General features: G+C 40.4%; 1 protein-coding gene across 1 annotated transcript in view; it reads right to left on the bottom strand.

Moving 5' to 3' along the window:
- FRMPD1 (FERM and PDZ domain containing 1) overlaps positions 1-18,279 on the bottom strand; it is a 60,399-nt gene extending 42,120 nt beyond the window's left edge. Inside the window, exons 1-3 of the mRNA XM_011939447.1 lie at positions 18,179-18,279; positions 3,579-3,736; positions 2,649-2,751 (exon numbers count right to left, since the gene is read on the bottom strand). Of these exons, the coding sequence (XP_011794837.1) occupies positions 2,649-2,751; positions 3,579-3,736; positions 18,179-18,279 (362 nt within the window). The remainder of the gene's footprint in view (positions 1-2,648; positions 2,752-3,578; positions 3,737-18,178) is intronic.
- Positions 18,280-18,655: the final 376 nt, after the last annotated feature.

Here is an 18,655-nt window from a genome sequence, read left to right as displayed (position 1 = left end):
GAGAGCTCCTCCCACCTGGAGGGAATCTTCATATGGCCACCTCCACCATCTAGTCTATATCTATAGCCACAACATTAATTAAGACACTTAGCCTTAATTTAGTCCCATACAATGAAGAACTCATCCAGTGACTACTAGTTAGATTTATGTCCCCCAATTTTTTTTTTTTTTTTTTGGAGACAGAGTATTGTCCTATTGCCCAGGCTGGAATGCAATGGCGCAATCTTGGCTCACTGCAACCCCTGCCTTCCCGGTTCAAACAATTCTCCTGCCTCAGCCTCCCGAGTAGCTGAGACTACAGGTGCCCGCCACCACACCCAGCTAATTTTTATATTTTTAGTAGAGATGGGATTTCATCATCTTGGTCAGGCTGGTCTCAGACTCCTGACCTCGTGATCTGCCTGCCTCGGCCTCCCAAAGTGCTGTGCTTACAGGTGTGAGCCACTGCTCCTGACCCTAAAATATTTTTAAGAGAAAATATGGCAATAACACAGATAAGTTAGGTTGCTATTTCAGAAAACTCATGCTAAACATTTCACTAAATGGAATGAATGTCTGTGGATAACATTTATCAGATAAAAGCCAAAGGGTTTATGGTGTTTGGGCACACAAAGTGTAATGAGCCCAATCATATAATCAAGATAGTGGACATCTCTGTCTTGCATTATCTTTTAGATTTCAAAAGTGATCAAATCAAGTAGATAACTGCTGGACCTCTACTTTATATTAGTGGGCAGAACAGAGAAAATCGATTCATATTTTCCTTTCTCTTTGCCACTGCTATCATGGAGAAGCAGTTTGCAAAATAATTTCATTTGACTTCTTGCAGTATGAACATTTAGGCCAATTGCTGCTGGTATGTTATTTCCTCAAATGGATAAACTCAACCCAAGATGTCTAAGTGTCTGGGGACTTCCTCTTTTCCATTTTAAATAAGAATAGGCCTTTTCTGAGATAAATCACAATAAACCAAAGTGCAAAGGCTCTAAAAGGACATATCGGCCTCACAGCTATTTGGAGGAATTTGATATGTTTTCTTGGCATTGTTGTATCATTTTGTTTTGCTTTGTGTTTTACCTTTACATGTGACACTGAATAATACATACTGTCTTTAGACACTGGGAACTAAGCTAAAAAAAAATTAAGGCGTCCTGGGATTCTCACAAGCAAAACACAGCAGAGGTCACAAATGCACAGCACACCTCAAGTCACGCACCCTGCTCAGAAGCCTTCAACTGCTCGCCCTTCCAGGGGGAGAATCACACTGAAACGTGCTGTGCTGGCATTCAAGACCCTCTGTCACCTGGACTTCACTCCCTAGAATGTTTCTTCAGGCAAACTGAACTGCTCAGCAGCCCCTACTTCCCGCCCTGTTGCTTCTGCTTACCCCTTTGCCTGAATCACCCTTCACCTCCATCTTTTGGACCAAATTTTACCCAGCATTAAAGACACAACTGAAATATTTCTGCGCCCTTCTCTGTTTTGTCAATTTACAACTTCTGCCCAAGTTGGAGGACTCTCCAGCATTTACAATGTATTTCCTCGACTTTTCTTTTTCTTTTTTTTTGAGATGGAGTCTTGCTCTGTCACCCAGGCTGGAGTGCAGTGGTACAATCGTGGCTCATTGCAACCTCTGCCTCCCAGGTTCAAGCGATTCTCGTACCTCAGCCACCTCACTAGCTGGGATGGGGAGACTACTTGAGCCCAAGAGTTCAAGACCAGCCTGGGCAACATAGCAAGACCCCATCTCAAAAAAAGGGGAAAAAAACCACAAATTAATACCACCCCAAAGCCAGATCAGCCATTCATAAAAAAGCACAAACTGAATTGTATATATATCTTCAAGTTAGTTTTCACCTACCTCTGCTTCTCATCTCTCTTTATATTATCTCTCTATATATAATGTTGAATTTCATTCAACATTAGAACAATGTTGAATGAAAAATTTAAAATCCAAAGCTTGCATGTGTCCTTCAAATGTCTGCTTGTCCTCTTCACTCCTATTAATGGCACTCCTCCACCTTAAAGTCTAGGTTGCCAATTCCCAGCGCTAACCATATTCACTCATTTAACTGAGCACCCACTGAGTCCTGGTCTCAGGAAACCATTGTCTAGGTAGAAAGTGAGGCATTTCCATAAGTCACAATGACACCAGGCAGAAAGTTTGGAGGTGCTACATCAATGAAACTACATATGCCAACCAAGATGCACCTGCAATTATATTTAAGAAGAGATATCAAGAGGGATAAAGAAGAACAGATTTGGTATCAATTTAGTTCAATCTTTGGCATATGTCACAATGTGTCTATAAATCCTGAGAGGGTAGGGCCTATGGGTTATTTATGATCATTGCATTCCCTGCAGTGCTTAGCACGGTGTCTTGGGCATGGCAGGGCTTTGACAAATACAGCACTCTGTGCCTCCCAAGCTCTTTTGTAGGCAAGTGAGAGAGACTGGACTACAACAGCCACTAACAAGAAGCCGTTTTAATAGATAAAAACAGCCGTTCTAAAACAAGGCTGTTTTTGCTGCTTTAAAGGATACTTAGCCTTATTAAAATCAGGGGATCAGTTATGCCATTCCTGTTGCCCATCTTTGTTCTTTGATAATCTGTGCAATTCTGTATATGATGGAAGACCATTTAGTACCTGAGAATATCGACTGCTCGTTCCCAGGAAAGGTCTTCGGCAGGCTCATTGTTCATTTGGAGGATCTGATCACCAGGGAAAAGCTTGCCATGTGCAGAGCCTCCTGTTGGACAGAAAATAAGTAATTGGTGCTCACACCGGGAAGACCCAGGCTCCATGTGTAATAGCAGCACAGCTAAATGGCAGCCTGATCCAGTCCCCAGGGGCACTGGCTCACTACCCCACCTTCAGTCAGGCTTGGGCTCATGTGGATCTTAATTTTCCCGTTTATAAACCATGGATAAGATACCTATCATCTATCACCAACTTCCGGGGATGTTAGAAGACTGTCCTGAGAAGGAAAACTAGCAGAAACCTTCTAAATCAACAGAGTTGGCCAGTAAATCTACTCCATTCATCTCTAAAAAACTCTGGTGTGTGTGTGTGTGTGTAAATAGAAATTAATACATTTTAACGAATCCCAGATTAACACACCTCAAGTATGAAGACAAGCACTGGACTTTCCCCACCTGCTCCTCTCCACCCTGGTACAGCCTATATTTCACAAGGTTCAAGTGAAAACAAATCAATAGTTTCTATTACTGTCTGACCAGAAAGTATCCCCAGCTAGGAGCAGGTGGGGTTCAAAGAGGAGTGCTAGCTTAGCCAAATACTTTCACTGCCCCTGAGACAGCCAAGGAGCCATGGGTGGGCAAAGCCCTAGCCAAGGCCAGTGGGAGCCTGGGGTTTGGAGCGGCAAGTGCACTTGAGGCTGCTCCCTCCCAGCATCAAAGTAAGGTGCAAAGCCCAAGACAGAATTAGGTGTGCCTTTTCTAACTTCTCAGGGTAGGATTTTCTGCATTTTGTTGTAGATTAGAGAGATCAGGGAGATTTGGGGCTATTTCCCCTTAAGAAACCAAACTTCTTTCTCATTTCCCAGTCATCTCCTACCTGCTGTGACAGCCACCACTGTAAGGGGAAGGCTCTCAGAAATGTGAAATCCGTAGTCCTGGAGGAGGGTGTCTTTGTCTATCTTTACTGTGTGCCGCACAGGGATGAGGGTCTGAGTTGGGTTCCTGGAGGGCTCATCAGCTGCAGCAACTTTAGCCCTGGAAGAGAACGAGTACGTAAAAAACAGAAAGAGAAGACTCTAGTTGTTGGTCATGAACTGGGTCAGCCCTAAGCATCATGGAGAAAGATGCAAGCTGAGCAGACACCATCTCTCCTCTTGAGATAAATAAGACACAAATGCCACTAGCAGAACTTAGGACTGTCCTCTAAAAGAGAAGTCATACAGACAGGCATTCTTAATGAGGTAATGTTAAATATCTAGAAAGCGCCCATGAAGTGCTATGGACACACAGAGAAGGGGGAGAGCAGTTTCAGCTTTGTGGGGCAGGGAATAGGGAATCAGGGACACATCTGGTACTCGGAAGAGGTGGATTTGAGCTGCACTCTGAGACATGTCTAGGGTATGCCTATATAGCCCAGATCCTGGTACACAGAAGATATTCAATAACTGCTGCTGAGTGAATCGATGGATGGATGGATGGATGGATGGATGGATGGATGGATGGATGGATGGATGGACTGACAGAAGGACAGGCAGACGGGCATCCCAGGCAGGACGTACTGCTGGAGTCAGAGGTACAGCAGAGGAAAAACATGGATGGTGAACAGAAACAAGGAGTTGTCAGGTTCAGATGTTTGATGATGGATAATTTTATAGCAAGATTTTGTCTTTGGTGATTTTTTTCTTTGTTTCTTTATGATGAATTTTGCTTCCCTTTAAGCTTTGTAACTGCAAGGATTCCAATATAAAATCTCAGATAGTAAGGACTCCCTCATATCAATCTTTAAAACATGTATGTTCTTTGAAAGCAGGAAAGTTATATTTTCTCTCTCTCAAATATTTTTAGGGAGTGACACTTTTAGGGAGTGACAAAGCGAGTCACAAGTTATTCTTCATTTGTCTGTGGCAAACGATTTTTCCCTCTAACAGTCAGTGGTTCTTTCTGAGGAAGATCAAATAGTGATAGAATGAGGTGTTTATTGTCATTATAAACAACAGAAATGTGAAGGAGTAACAGCTGTCTTGGGGCTCTGCAGTTAAGGTCTATCATTTATTCTCATCCATTTACCAAACACTGTCAGGAACCCTGCCTAATGCAATAGGCCCTCACTTATCTGAAAATCATCTCTCTCTTTTATAACGATCTCCAGTTTCAGCAAGGATCCGGAAATATGAAAAACTGTCTCACAGAGCCAAAATGTAAGTGACAAGCACAAGTCCAAAGTCTTGTGTACGTTATCCACCAAGGATCCCCCCAGGCCCTGACTTAGAGCAAATTTAGGCTATATATGAATAGATGACCCAGCCCACACAACCCAGAAGCAGAGAGAGACTTTCTTCGAGGCCAGCATGCAGGTAATACTGAGCTGGAGCAGCAGAGACCTAACGAGAGGGAAGAAACAGAAAACTGAAAATTCACACTGAATAAAGCCCATAGCTCTTCCTGATTTTTTTTCATTCTTTCTTTTTCTTTTTTTCTTTTTTATTTTTTTTGAGACAGGGTTTTACTCTGTCACTCAGGCTAGAGTGCAGTGGCATGATCTCAGCTTACTGAAGCCGCCCACTCCTGGCTTCAAGTGGTTCTCATGCCTCAGCCTCCCAAGTAGCTGGGACTACAGGCTCGTGCTACCACACTCGGTTAATTTTTTGTATTTTTAGTAGAGATGGGGTTTCACCATGTCGTCCAGGATGGTCTCAATCTTCTGAGCTCAAGTGATCTGCCCTTCGTCCTCCCAAAGTGCTGGAATTACAGGCATGAGCCACCACACCCAGCCTATACCTGATTTTTAAAAAACTTTTAAAGCTATAAAAAGATTTTCCTAAATGCAATAAACAATACTCTACACTAAAAGTCACAAATCAACATTTGACATTGCAGGTGCAGTGCCTCATGCCTGTAATCCCAGCATTTTGGGAGGCTGAGGCTAATCACTTGAGTCCGGGAGTTCAAGACCAGCCTGGGCAACATGGCAAAACCCTGTCTCTACTAAAAATACAAAAAAATAGCTGGATGTGGTGGTGTACACCTGTGGTCCCAGCTACTCAGGAGGCTGAGGTTGCAGTGAGCTGAGATCACGCCACTGCTCTTCGGCCTGGGTGACAGAGTAAGACTATCTCAAAAACAAACAAACAAACAAATAATTTGGTGTTAAATTTTTTTAACAACAGGATAAGGATACCCTAGACTTACTTCTATTTAATGTAGTAGGTTAAATGCTAACAACAGTTATCAGGGAAGGAAAAATGAAAAGAGGAATAATGAGCATAGGAATGGAAAAGTACCACCTTATTTTTTGTTTTGTAGCAGATGACATTCACACAGAAAATGATGAACAAAGAAAATTTCTAGTGCCAAAAGATAAGTTTAGTGGAGATGCAGGATAGAAACACAAAACACAGCCACAAAAAGCATTAAACAATTCATTAAAAGCAGATTAGCTGAATGTACATTCGTTGTTAGGCATTCTTAATGAGTGAATGCTAAATATCTAGAAAATGCCAAGAAAGGATTCAAGTAACAAAACTAGTGACATGTACTAATGTAATGCAGGGGAAGAAGGATTTATTTAAAGTAAATAATATAACTTTCCTTAAAGCAATAAAGGAAGACACAATAATTGGGTTAAAGTTATGCTGGGTTCCTGGATGGAAACACTAAGTATCCAAAAAAAAAAAAGTTCTAAATTAAACAGAGATTTAATGTAATATCAATAAAAAATTCTTCCAGATTAAAAAACAACTTGACAAATTGATGGTAATCACAGCAATAACAACAATAATAATAACATTTATGAATACTAACTATACTTTAGAGAGTGATTTAACATACATATATATATATATATATATCACTCAACCCTCAAAATAGACTTGTGAGGTGGGTACAATTATTATTCCTGTTTTATAGGTAAAAAGACTAAATCTTGCTCTGAGAGATTTTAACTTGCTTAAAGACACACAGCTGGGAAGCAGGTGTCAAATTGGGGCTACTTTCTTCAATAGGCACACTAGCGCAACTTCTAGAGCAGTGCAGTCCAAATGAAATACACACACAGCACACGTAAATTTAAGTCTTCTAACAGCTACATAAAAACAGGAAAAAAAATAAGTGAAATAAATTTTAATAACATATATTTTATTTAACTCGATATATCCAAAATAGTATCATCATTTCAACTTGTGATACACAAAATTATTGATGATTTTGCATTCTTTCATATTAAGTCTTTGAAATCCAGCATCTATTTCACACTTACAGCACATATCAATTTGAACTCTAAATTTCTATCAGAAATACTTAGATTTCAGAAAAGTTACAGTTGAAAAGCAACACTCCTTTCAGACAAAGGCAATAATCGAAACTGCATGGTGTGGCTTTCACCAATGAAACTGAATAGAAATTCTAGAAAGTTCTTTAAGTGTCTGGAAGTTTCCTAAAAGACTAAACATGGTGTACAACATGATCCAGCAATTCCACTCCTGGGTATGTACTGGAGAGAAACGAAAATATATGTCCACACAAAAACTTGCACATGAATATTTATAGCAGCATTTTCTATAAATATCCAAAAGTGAAAACAACTCAAATGTCCATCAACTAATGACATGGATAAATAAAATACAGTATTCCACAACAGAATATTTGGCAATGAAAAGGAATGAAACATGGATGAATCTGGCTAAGTGAAAGCCAGTCACAAATGACCACATATTGTATGATTCCATTAATGTGAAATATCTAGAATAGACTAATCTATAGAGACAGAAAGTAGATTAGTGGTTGTCCAAGGCTTCAGGGAGGGAGGTTTGGGAAGTTTGGGAGTCACTGCTAATAGGTATGGGTTTCTTTTGTGGGGGATGAAAACCTTCCTAAATGGACTCGTGACAGTTGCAGATCTCTTGTGAATACACTAAGAACCATTGAACTGTACACTTCAAATGGGTGAATTGTATGGTATCTAAATTATCTATCAATAAAGCAGTTGAAAATAAGTAAATAAAAAAATCCTGAAGTGGGGAAAGCCTATAATACAAATATATGAAGAATGGGCTTAAATACATATAGCAGATACCCACATTTCACATGCTCAAAGCAAGTGAATTGACAACTCTCACATGAAGAAAGCAAGCTGGAAATTAACACAGAAAATGTACAACCTTATTAAAGAAGCACACCCGAAAGGGCTATGGAGTACTATTATGTGTCATACCAAATATGAATAAAAATAATAAGGCCCAACACGTACTAGTCCTGAGATTAAAGCATGACAATACAAACTGGCAATTCAATCTCTCTAGGAAATCATTGGTGAAAATGTAACATTAATTTAAACTTTAAATTTGATCTTCTGTTTCCATGTTGACTGGTATTCCTTGAAGTGATGACCACAAAGGAAAAAATATCATATTGTTTATCCTGGACCATGAGTTCCTAGAAGACAAGGGTGGCACCCATTCATCTCCGGTCTCCCATGCCTAGTAAAGTTCTAGAACAGAGTATGAGCTCAATAAACCCTGGCTCTTGAGTATTGAAAAATATCAATCTCAGCTTTATTTAGAATAGTGGGAAAACTCAAAACAACCTGACAGGGAATAGATAAACCAAACACAACAAAGGATGACCTTGAAGACCCTACATCAAAAAGTATTATGGGCCTATAAGCTTCAGACATACAAAGAAACACAAACTAGAAAATACCCTTCCATAGCACTGTGTAAGCTATTGTTTACCTTTCCTAAGTGAGAGCTGGAATTATTCTCCTCCTAATAATTCCCCATCACCCACAGAACAAAAGCCAAACTCTTCAACCTTGCCCTCATGGACCTGTGTCCTGAGGCTTCAGTCCCTAGCCAGCATCCACCCACCACTCCCCTTCCCAGGCCTTCACTCCAGACTGATCTTACCTACTACACCAGTTTTACCCCTGGGCCTCAGCTCACACAACTACCTCTGCAGAAAGTGTGAGGCCAAGTCAAGGTCCAGCTCAAAGGTCACATCTTTCTTATCTGATTTCCTAGCCAGATGTAAATTCTCTCATCTTGGAGCTCTGGCCCTCTCTTATGGCTCAAACCTTTATTTAAAGTTATCTGACTCCATATATTGTTACCCTTAACAGACTATTTATTCCTTGGAAACAGGAATCACATTTTATCCACCTCTGCATTTCTCACATTGTCAAGTGAAGATCTTTGCTCACAGGAAGCAACAGTGCTTATTGGGTAAATAGACGAGCAAAATACTGTACACATCTAATACGGTACTGCTAATATAGTTGTACCTCTAATATAATTAGCAAAAGGTGAAAATGCATATACAACAAGTAAAAACCAGCAATTTAAATATAAGTAACAGAGATGAAAGTTTGTCATTTTCCTTTTGTTTACTCAACCCTATGACTATTGCCCTAATCAGAACTTATCTTCTCCAGGTCTCAGAGCTCAGTAAATGGTATCATAGGGATAATGACAATTGCTCAAGCCAGAATCCCAGAGTCATCCTTGACTTTCCCTGACTCTCATCCTTCAAATCATTCACAACACGAGAAGATCTCAAAAAGGGTCAATTTCTTTCCGTCTCCACAGCCACTATTCTGTTTCAGGCCCCCCATCACCAGCCCTACTGACAAGTTTCTACTAGGCTACTAACTGGTCTCCCCACTTTCCATTCTCTTCTCTCCTGAATGATTCTCCATCTAGCCGCCAGACTGATTTTATAAACACAATTCTGTTCCTGTGTCTCCCCTGATTGAATGGCCTAATCCAAAATCCTGAATATGGCTTAATACAGCTCCTGCCCATCACTCCAGCCTCCAGGACCAAGCCATTCATTCTCTTTGATATTTTTGTTCCAGCCAAACTAGTCTCCTCTAAGTTCCTCAAACACATTGGCCTTTGGACAAGCTCTTCCCTCTGCCTAGAATAACTCACCTGCCTCCAAAACACACACACACACATACACGCACGCGTGCATGCACACACACACACACATACAACTTCCCCAACATATCCAATCATGCTCTCTACCTGCCCAACTCCTATTCAGTCTTCGGATTTTGGTGGAAATATCTCCTTCTACTAAATGCACCTACAGACCAGTGCAAAGTCTCTTGTTCTCTCTGGACTAGTTTGTGTAGAAAGACATATTGGTTGTCTCATGTGCTGAACTCAGTACCAGTCATAGAGTAGGGCTTAATAATTGTTCGGAGAACAAAAGAAAAAACAAACCTTACTACAGGGTTTCAACAGAATCCATTTTGATGCTTTTCAAATGGGCAGGCTCCGTTATCTTCCATTTGGAAGAGTGCGGTCCTCCACAATGGTGGACAAATGACATTGCACTGTATTGACTAATCCCTGGACAGTGTCAGTGGCTTTGGCCCAAAGTCTGGATTTGACATTTTCCCCAAAGGCCATGTTCTAGCTTTTGTTTGGAAAGGGATTAACGTAAGTACATGACCAAACCGTGGCCTCTCCTCATAGAGAACATTTAATATTGACAGTAAGCTAAAGGAAATGATCTCTGTAACAAAATTTCCTCCTCTGAAGCACCTTATAAATATTAAACTAAGCACTGATCTCAAAACATATTTCTGCTGCCTTTGTAATCGTTTCAAACCATAAACGTGAGGTCATTTCTGTGATCTTACACTGGAAGAACAGAAGCCCTATAGTTACACTAATGAAATTCCTGCCAGATAACTGGATCTCCCCTAAGGTAGAACCAGAACAAACATGTTACATTTATCATGAAAACAGTCTCATGTAGATGAATTCTATTTTTCATAGCTCATAAGTTTATATTGAGCTGGTTAATAACACTGAAAAAGAAAACTACCAGATGAATACTGATTGCACTTCAAATATTTTCTGGCTTTCTATCTGCTCTCTGATATGTTGGAAAATATATTCTACCTCTATCCTGTAACAACAAAGAATTCACCTCTGAGTTCCAGCAGGACGTGGAGAAACAATTTTGAATCTATGTTTAAACACTTTATTATGTTCAGCTTGAGTGATTTTAAAAGCTAAATCTGGTATAAACTGGATTTCATAATGTAAAGACTATTCAGAGAAAGCAGAAATAGAGGCAGCAGTCTGTACCAGAAGGAAATGTAGCATATAATCACTATCATAGGAATGTGCTTGTGGTTGTAACAATTTCTAGGGGGCCATTCACGGTGGAGATTGTGAGGGCAGTGCTCCTACAGTTGAAAGGAGAAATTCTTCCATTATTACTTTAAAAACAGGATTCAGGAAATAATGGCAACTCCACAGATGTAGTCCAGGAGCCTTCCAGACTATCCTCAAATCTTTCTACTTTTGCCTATGGGTCAAGACATAATTAAAAAAATTGGTGGCTGAAAGGGTCTTTCTACACCATTAATACTATTAGAAAGGTCAATAATATTAGAAAGGTTTTAACCAAACCATTTTTAAAATTAGTACATAGACTACTTATAGTTGTAATAACCAAGTAAGTTTGGAAAGTGTGTAAAACCAGCAGCAAGGGCTTCTGAAACTAACATGCCAAAATGTGTGTGTGTGTGTGTACATGTGTGCATATGTGTGTATGTGTGTGTACATATGTGTGCATGTGTGTATGTGTGTGTGTACATATGTGTGCATCGTGTGCCTGTGTGCACACATGCATGGGTGTGTACACGTGTGCATGTATGTGCCTTGTGTCATTGTGTGTGTAGACATGCATGTATGTTCATTAGTATTAACATTCAAGATAAATTCAAAGAAATCATCTTTTCAAGATACAACCAAGCAGTGAAGAAAGCACAAAGTCGCATAAAGTTCTTTATGCTTCTTTAGATCTTGCTCTATAAAGCCAACATTTCTAGATTAAGCATAAGAGAATTTAGTAAATCTTGGTGGGGTGGGGTGGCTCATGCCTGTAATCCTAGCACTTTGGGAGTCTGAGGTGGGCAGATCACTTCAGATCAGGAGTTCAAGACCAGCCTGGGCAACATGGTGAAACCCCGTCTCTTCCAAAAATACAAAAATTAGCTGGGTGTGGTGGCGCACACCTGTAATCCCAGCTACTCAGGAGGCTGAGGCACGAGAATCACTTGAACCCGGAAGGTGCCAGTTGCAGTGAGCCAAGATCACAACACTGTACTCCAGCCTGGGCAACAGAGCAAGACCCTATCTCAAAAAAAAAGAAAAAGAAAAAAGAGACAGAGTGAATTCAGTAAATCTCATGCTTATTTGTTTTAATAGTATAATAAAATGATTCTAAAGTTCATATGACAGAATAGATGGGTAAGAATAAAAGCATTGAAAATGAAGAGTAATAAAAGCTTAGTTTAATAGGTAATGAGGCTGGTCACGGTGGCTCACGCCTGTAATCTCAGCATTTTGGGAGGCTGAGGTCAACGGATCACTTGAAGTCAGGAGTTCGAGACCAGCCTGGCCAACATGATGAAACACTGCCTCTACTAAAAACACAAAAATTAGGCTGGGCATGGTGGCTCACGCCTATAATCCTAGCACTTTGGAAGGTCAAGGCGGGTGGATCACCTGAGGTCAGGAGTTTGAGACCAGTCTGACCAACATGGAGAAACCCCATCTCTACTAAAAATACAAACATTAGCTGGGTGTGGTGGCACATGCCTGTAACTCCAGCTACTCGGGAGGCTGAGGCAGGAGAATCACTTGAACCCACGAGGCGGAGGTAGTGGTGAGCCGAGGTCACGCTGTTGCACCCTAGCCCTGGCAACAAGAGTGAAACCCATCTCAAAAATAAATAAATAAATAAATACAAAAATTAGCCGGGTGTGGTGGTGCATGCCTGTAATCCCAGCTACGTGGGTGGCTGAAGCAGGAGAATCGTTTGAACCCAGGAGGTGCAGGTTGCAGTGAGCCAAGATCACACCACTGCACTCCAGACTGGGCTACAGAGGGAAACTATATCTCAAAAATAAAAAAAAAAAAGCATAATGAGATACATAATACCATTATAATGTAAGTAATTTTAATACAGCTGTGTAAAAGTAGGCAGTTAGATCAATGAAACAGAATAGCCAGCCCACAAACAGGTCCAATCTCCCACTCACAGATGCCAGAACTTCACATACAATAAAGGAGGGGTCAGTAAAGAATGAATCAAGAAGGCAAAGATCACTCACAGTTAGTGGTGATATGAATGACTACTTACTATTTTGGGAAAAAAAACCAGTTAGATCATCATCTCCTAGCATATACTAAAATAAACTCCAACTTAAATAATTAAACATAAACATTTTAAGCTGTTAAATTGAATTGAAAATTAAACTTTTATTGGATGAAGATTTTTGTAAGCTTAGAAGCAATGAAAGAAATTGTGAAGGAAAATCCCATTTAACTATGTAAAAATGGAAACTTCTGGAAAGAAAAAATTGGTATTATTATTAGTTTTGAGACGGAGTCTCACTTTGTTGCCCAGGCTGGAGTGCAGTGGCTCACACAACCTCCGCCTCCTGGGTTCAAGAGATTTTCCTACCTCAGCCTTCTGAGTAGCTGGGACTAGAGATGCGCGCCACCATGCCTGGCTAATTTTTGTATTTTTAGTAGAGATGGGGTTTCACTATGTTGGCCAGGCTGGTCTCGAACTCCTGACCTTGCCCACCTCGGCCTCCCAAAGTGCTGGGATTACAGGCTTGAGCCACCACGCCCAGCCGAAAAATTGGTATTATTAAGTGGAAAAATATATTATCTTCAAGTCTTTGTCATTTTATCACTTCTGTAGTCACACAAAGCTATAAAGAAGACAACAATTTGATTGAAAGCAAATGGTTAAAAATTAGTTTATGATGTAATGTCACTGTGTTGCAGCTTTTATTAAGCAGTTGGCATTGCATTATTTACATAGAAATTCAAAACATGTCACAGAGACCATTTGGGAGGTTAGCTATTTCTAAAAGAACACTGATACTGTAAATGTTATTTTCCTGTTGGAAAACGAAATCGAGTGGTAACAGAGGAGTCATCCTTATCATATCTGCACAATTTCCCATTCCTATAATTATAGGTCTCACCAGTTCACTCCTACCCAACCATGGACACTCATTTAAACTAAGGGCTACCAACTGAATTTGACTAATGAATGTAACAATAACCACCTACTAAAAATTAATTTAAAATGTAAGAAATCACAGGAACTTTGAAAGTTGATACCACTCCTCAGTAAAATACCTGTTTAAGAGTCTCTATAAAGCTCTAACATTACCCTGTGTGTATAAAAGTTATCAATTTGTTTAGTAATGCCTGGAAATGGAAATGGTTATTTTTGACTAATTTACTCCTAGACAACTCACTTAGAGCCACAGATAAAGTTTAAATTTTATGGGAAAAAAATGGTAATGACAAGTAAAGCAAGTATAACTGGCTGAAATGACTGAGTTTTTAAAAGTCAGAAAAAAACAGAATCGCTAAAATATGCATGTAAAATTATGTGACTACAGATGCATATCTGTGTTTCTTCTTTCTGCACTATAGAAGTCATTTCAATACACTTCCTTGATTTCTTGCCCCAGCTACCAGGAAATTCAGGGCTAATGTTAGTATTCAAATGCTAAATCCTTAAGTCTGATTGGTTTGCAATCTATTTCTAACATTTCTTATTTTAATTTTCCCATGTTTTAAAAATGTAATCATTAAAAATTCCTTTTGGAAGAAGGAGAGATGGGCATTTAAAATATATTTCAATGAATAATACAGTCCCCTACTGTGAAAGCCCTTAATCAGTAAAAATTTATTGAATGTCTGTTACATACTATGGACTCTGTTAGGGCTGAGGATACTTTGTGAAACAAAACAGTCAGGGTCCCTTGTCTCATACATGACAGGAAGGTTGGGGGAGAAAAGCCATATGATGGCAGAGGTGATAATGAACAGGTAAATAAATATATACATAATTATAAAGTGTGATGAGCAGGTAAGTATCCTGGAGGAAACAATCAAGAGAATGGACTCCCTGTGCCTTGGGTGGTCAGGAAAGGCCTCTTAAAGAAGGTGATGTTTAAATTTAACCTGATGAAGAAGGACTGCCATAAAAAGAGGAAGTAAAAGAACTTTCCAGGCCAACTGAACAGCAAGTGCAAAATCCCTGAGATAGGAAAGACCTCAATGAGTTCTAGATACTTTTAAAAAAGCAAAACAATGGAGAATGGTGAGCAAGGAAGGAAGAGGAACAAGGTGAGGCTGGACAGTTGGGCTGGGGACGGACTGTGAAGAGACTTGTAGGTTATGGCAAAACGGTAGGTGGGCCACTGAATGGTTCGGGGTGGGGTAGGGTGGGGTAGAGCTGGGAGCTAGCGTGGGACAGGAACATTTTACATTTTGAAAAGTCCACTATAGCTGCAAACTAGAGAATCAGCTGGAACAGGAAAAAGCAAGTGAGTGGTCCTTGCAGGGCTCCCAGGGACAGAGAGGTGGACAGTTCTGAAGGCAAACTGACAGGAGCTGCTGATGGGGTGGGTGCAGGGGATTCAAGGAGTCAGGATGATGCTCAGGTTTCTTGACTAGGCAACAAGGTGGTAGGTGGTACCATTTAGTCTATCCCTAGGAAATGAAATTATTTACCCCACACTCAGCTTTTTCAGTTATTGATCATTTTCTAGTAATCTAAGGACACCAAGGATTAGAGATGAGAAGAAATTCATGCAAGGCTACAAATGATTTATCCTAGAAATATGGAAATTATGTCTTCCATGGGCACTGACAGGAAACTTTCTTTCTTTGTTTTTCTCTTTCTCAAGCACTTGGAAAGCAAAACTCCCTAGACACAAGGGAAGATGTTTAATATCATTAACCACCAGGGAAATGCAGACAAAAACCACAGTGGGACACCACTCCACACCCACTAGAATGGCTACAATAAAAGAGATAACAGCAAGTGTTGGCAAAGATGTAGAGGCACTGGAACTCTCATATACTGCTGGTGGAAATGTAGAATTGTATGGCCACTCTGGGAAACAGTCTGGCAGTTCCTCAAAAGACTAAACACAGAGCTGTTATGTGGCCCAACTATTCCACTCCTAAGTATATACTCAGGAGAAATGAAAATATATGTTCAAACAAAAACTTTTACACAAATGTTCATAGCAGCATTATTCATAATGGTCCAAAAGTGGAAACGACTCAAATGTTCATATCACATACATGCTCCATCTATCTATCTATCTATCTATCTATCTATCTATCTATCTATCTATCTATGTATTCTTATTTGGCTTTATATATCAACCCAAATGTTTATGTTAAATCAACTGATGAATGAACAAAGAAAATATTCCATAATGGAATATTATTTGACAATAAAACAGAATGAAATACCAATCCACACTATGACATGTCATACTGATCCATGTCAGTATGATAAGCAAAAGAAGACAAGCAAAAGAAGAACACATTATGCTAAGTAAAATAATATATTATGCTAAGCAAAAGAAGCCAGTCACAAAAGAACACATACTGTATAATTCCATTTATGTGAAATATCCAAGATAGGCAAATCTATAGAGATAGAAAGTAGCGTGGTGGCACGCGCCTGCAGTCCCAGCTACACGGGAGGCTGAGACACGAGAATTGCTTGAACCTGGGAGGCAGAGGCTGCAGTGAGCTGAGATCGCACCACTGCACTCCACACTGGGCAACAGAGTGAGACTCTGTCTCAAAAAAGAATAAAAGAAAGTAAATTAGTGGTTACCTGGGACTGACAGAGGGGAGAATAGGAAGTGACTGCTAAGGGGCACAGGGTTTCTTTTTATAGTATTGAAAATGTTCTAAAATTAGATAGGGGTGATGGTTGTCACCTTTCATTTACGGTCTGTGAGAAGGCAAGATGTTAAGAGGGTTCCAAGGTTAAATATCTAGGCAACGTCAAGTTAAACAGGTCTCTTTTTCTGCGGGACTTCTCAGAGCCTTTAATCTGTATTATGTGCATAATGTGTATAATAAATCACCAAGTCGGGGGAGGCAAAAGTAGGAAATAAGATGCATCATTTCTCAAACATGTATGGCCACAGAATCTCTTTTAATGGAGCAGCATCACACAGGACTAGGTTTTGCAGACACCACTGTGGGAAACAATGTGCTTAGCAGTTTTTCCATTCATTCATCAAGCACTACCTGACCACCTACAACACTCATGCGAGACAATCACTTTTGGGCTATAGAGATGAGGCCAGTTCTTCCCTGACCTCACAGAAGGCAGGTCTAGAAAGGAAATGAATGGGCTCCAATAAGTTGAAGGCACCAGGGGTAGCACAATGCCAATGCTACAAATAAAATACTATGGGGTCCCATGGAGAAATTCATCCTGACTCTAGACTGAGGAACACTTCATGGAAGACCCAGCACTTCAGCCAGACCTTCAGCTGTGGGGGGTTCTGGCCACATGGAGATGGGAGGAAGGGATCTGGCCCAGGAGCCCAGGTCCAAGGGGTGAAAGAGAAGACAGGGTGCTTGTAGTAGAACAATAAATGTTCCCTTTAGCTGGAGCACACTGTGAAGGAAGCAGAAGACAAATAGCTGGAAAGGATTGCGGCTTGAAATGTCAGACCAAAAGTGTTTAAGCTTCCTCCTATAATAAATGGGGACCCATCCAAGCTTTCTGAGCATGGGGTAAGAGTGGTCCTAAACAAGTCACTCTTTGAGCCTGAGGTGTTTCATCTGTAAAATGGAGCTAATTCTACTAGCCCCATTTTATCTGACCTGGGTGAGTGAGGATCACAGAACTTGGCCACAAGGCAGTGGAGCCCTGAGCAAAGTTTATTACTCAGCAGCAGAACAGCTGTTTCCAGTTCCTTTGGAAGAATGTGTGTCTCAGAAACACCTGACACGTGATATTTCATCTCTGTGGCAGGGCCAGATGGGAAATCTAAGCAAAAACGAACGCTTTGAAACAGATCATATCTGAAAGTTCTGAAAGTTCTCCTGTAGCTGAAAAATCAGATCGGTATTTGATTTCATTTTATTTTCTTTAGAATGACATAGGAACTGCAAGGAAGGAACAGCCGCTGGAAATGAAGACATGGAAAGAATATCAACAGCAGATTGCCTGACTTTCATGTCAAGTACTAAGACAAGAGGTGTGTGTGTGTGTGTGTGTGTGTGTGTGTCAGAGAGAGAGATCAAAAGAGTGTATGTGTGTGTGCTCCAGAGAGTGTATATGCATGTGTGTACGAGTATGTATGAGTGTATTTCTGTGTGTATGTCTGTGTATGAGTGTGTTTGTAAATGTTGTAAATGTGTATGAGAGTTGGGGTAAGTGTGTCTGTGTGTGTGTAGGTACACGTTCGGGGTAGGGTACAGGGAAAAGCACTCCAGCAAAATTGCTGACTTGTTTACACTGCTCCCACCATATGGTGTAAGAACAAAGCAAGCCAGAGACAGCGATCCCAAGGTGTGGCCAGGACCGGCACAAGCTCCTCCCCCTGAGACTCCAAACCTTTATAGATAGAAATCTCTGCAAACCCAGGAGCCTTACCGGGCCGAGCTGTCCCGGGAACGCCGAAGCCATCTTGCCACCATTTGTTCTATTCTATGTGCTTTCCGTGTCTGGAATAAACTGGTCTCCAGCTCTTCCATTTACCTAAAAGGAAGAAGAGTGTTCTTAAAATGCTAACCAAAATATTATAAAGAGGATTTTGATGAATCAGGATGATGCTTCCTTTATTTGCCCATTGTAAGACACGCTGATCGAATAACTAGTGTTCTTTTGTCTAAAATCAACATAAACAGGTGCTCAGTGTCCACAGAGTGAACAACTTGAGTAACCCTCAATCTTGCAGCAAACAGACTGGGTTTTTGTCTTAAACAGTTAAACATAAGGATGAGAGAGTAAAATAGATAACATTTCTCAAACTCTGTGACTGTGACCCATAGGAAGAGACATACCTTACCATGTGACACTGTCCTTCCCTCTCCCAACTGTGTGTGCAACCCTGGACAATGCGGTTCAGTT

Source organism: Colobus angolensis, unplaced genomic scaffold (assembly GCF_000951035.1).
Source record: "Colobus angolensis palliatus isolate OR3802 unplaced genomic scaffold, Cang.pa_1.0 Scaffold181, whole genome shotgun sequence".
NCBI lineage: Eukaryota > Metazoa > Chordata > Mammalia > Primates > Cercopithecidae > Colobus > Colobus angolensis.
This window is presented reverse-complemented; position numbering and strand designations above follow the sequence as displayed.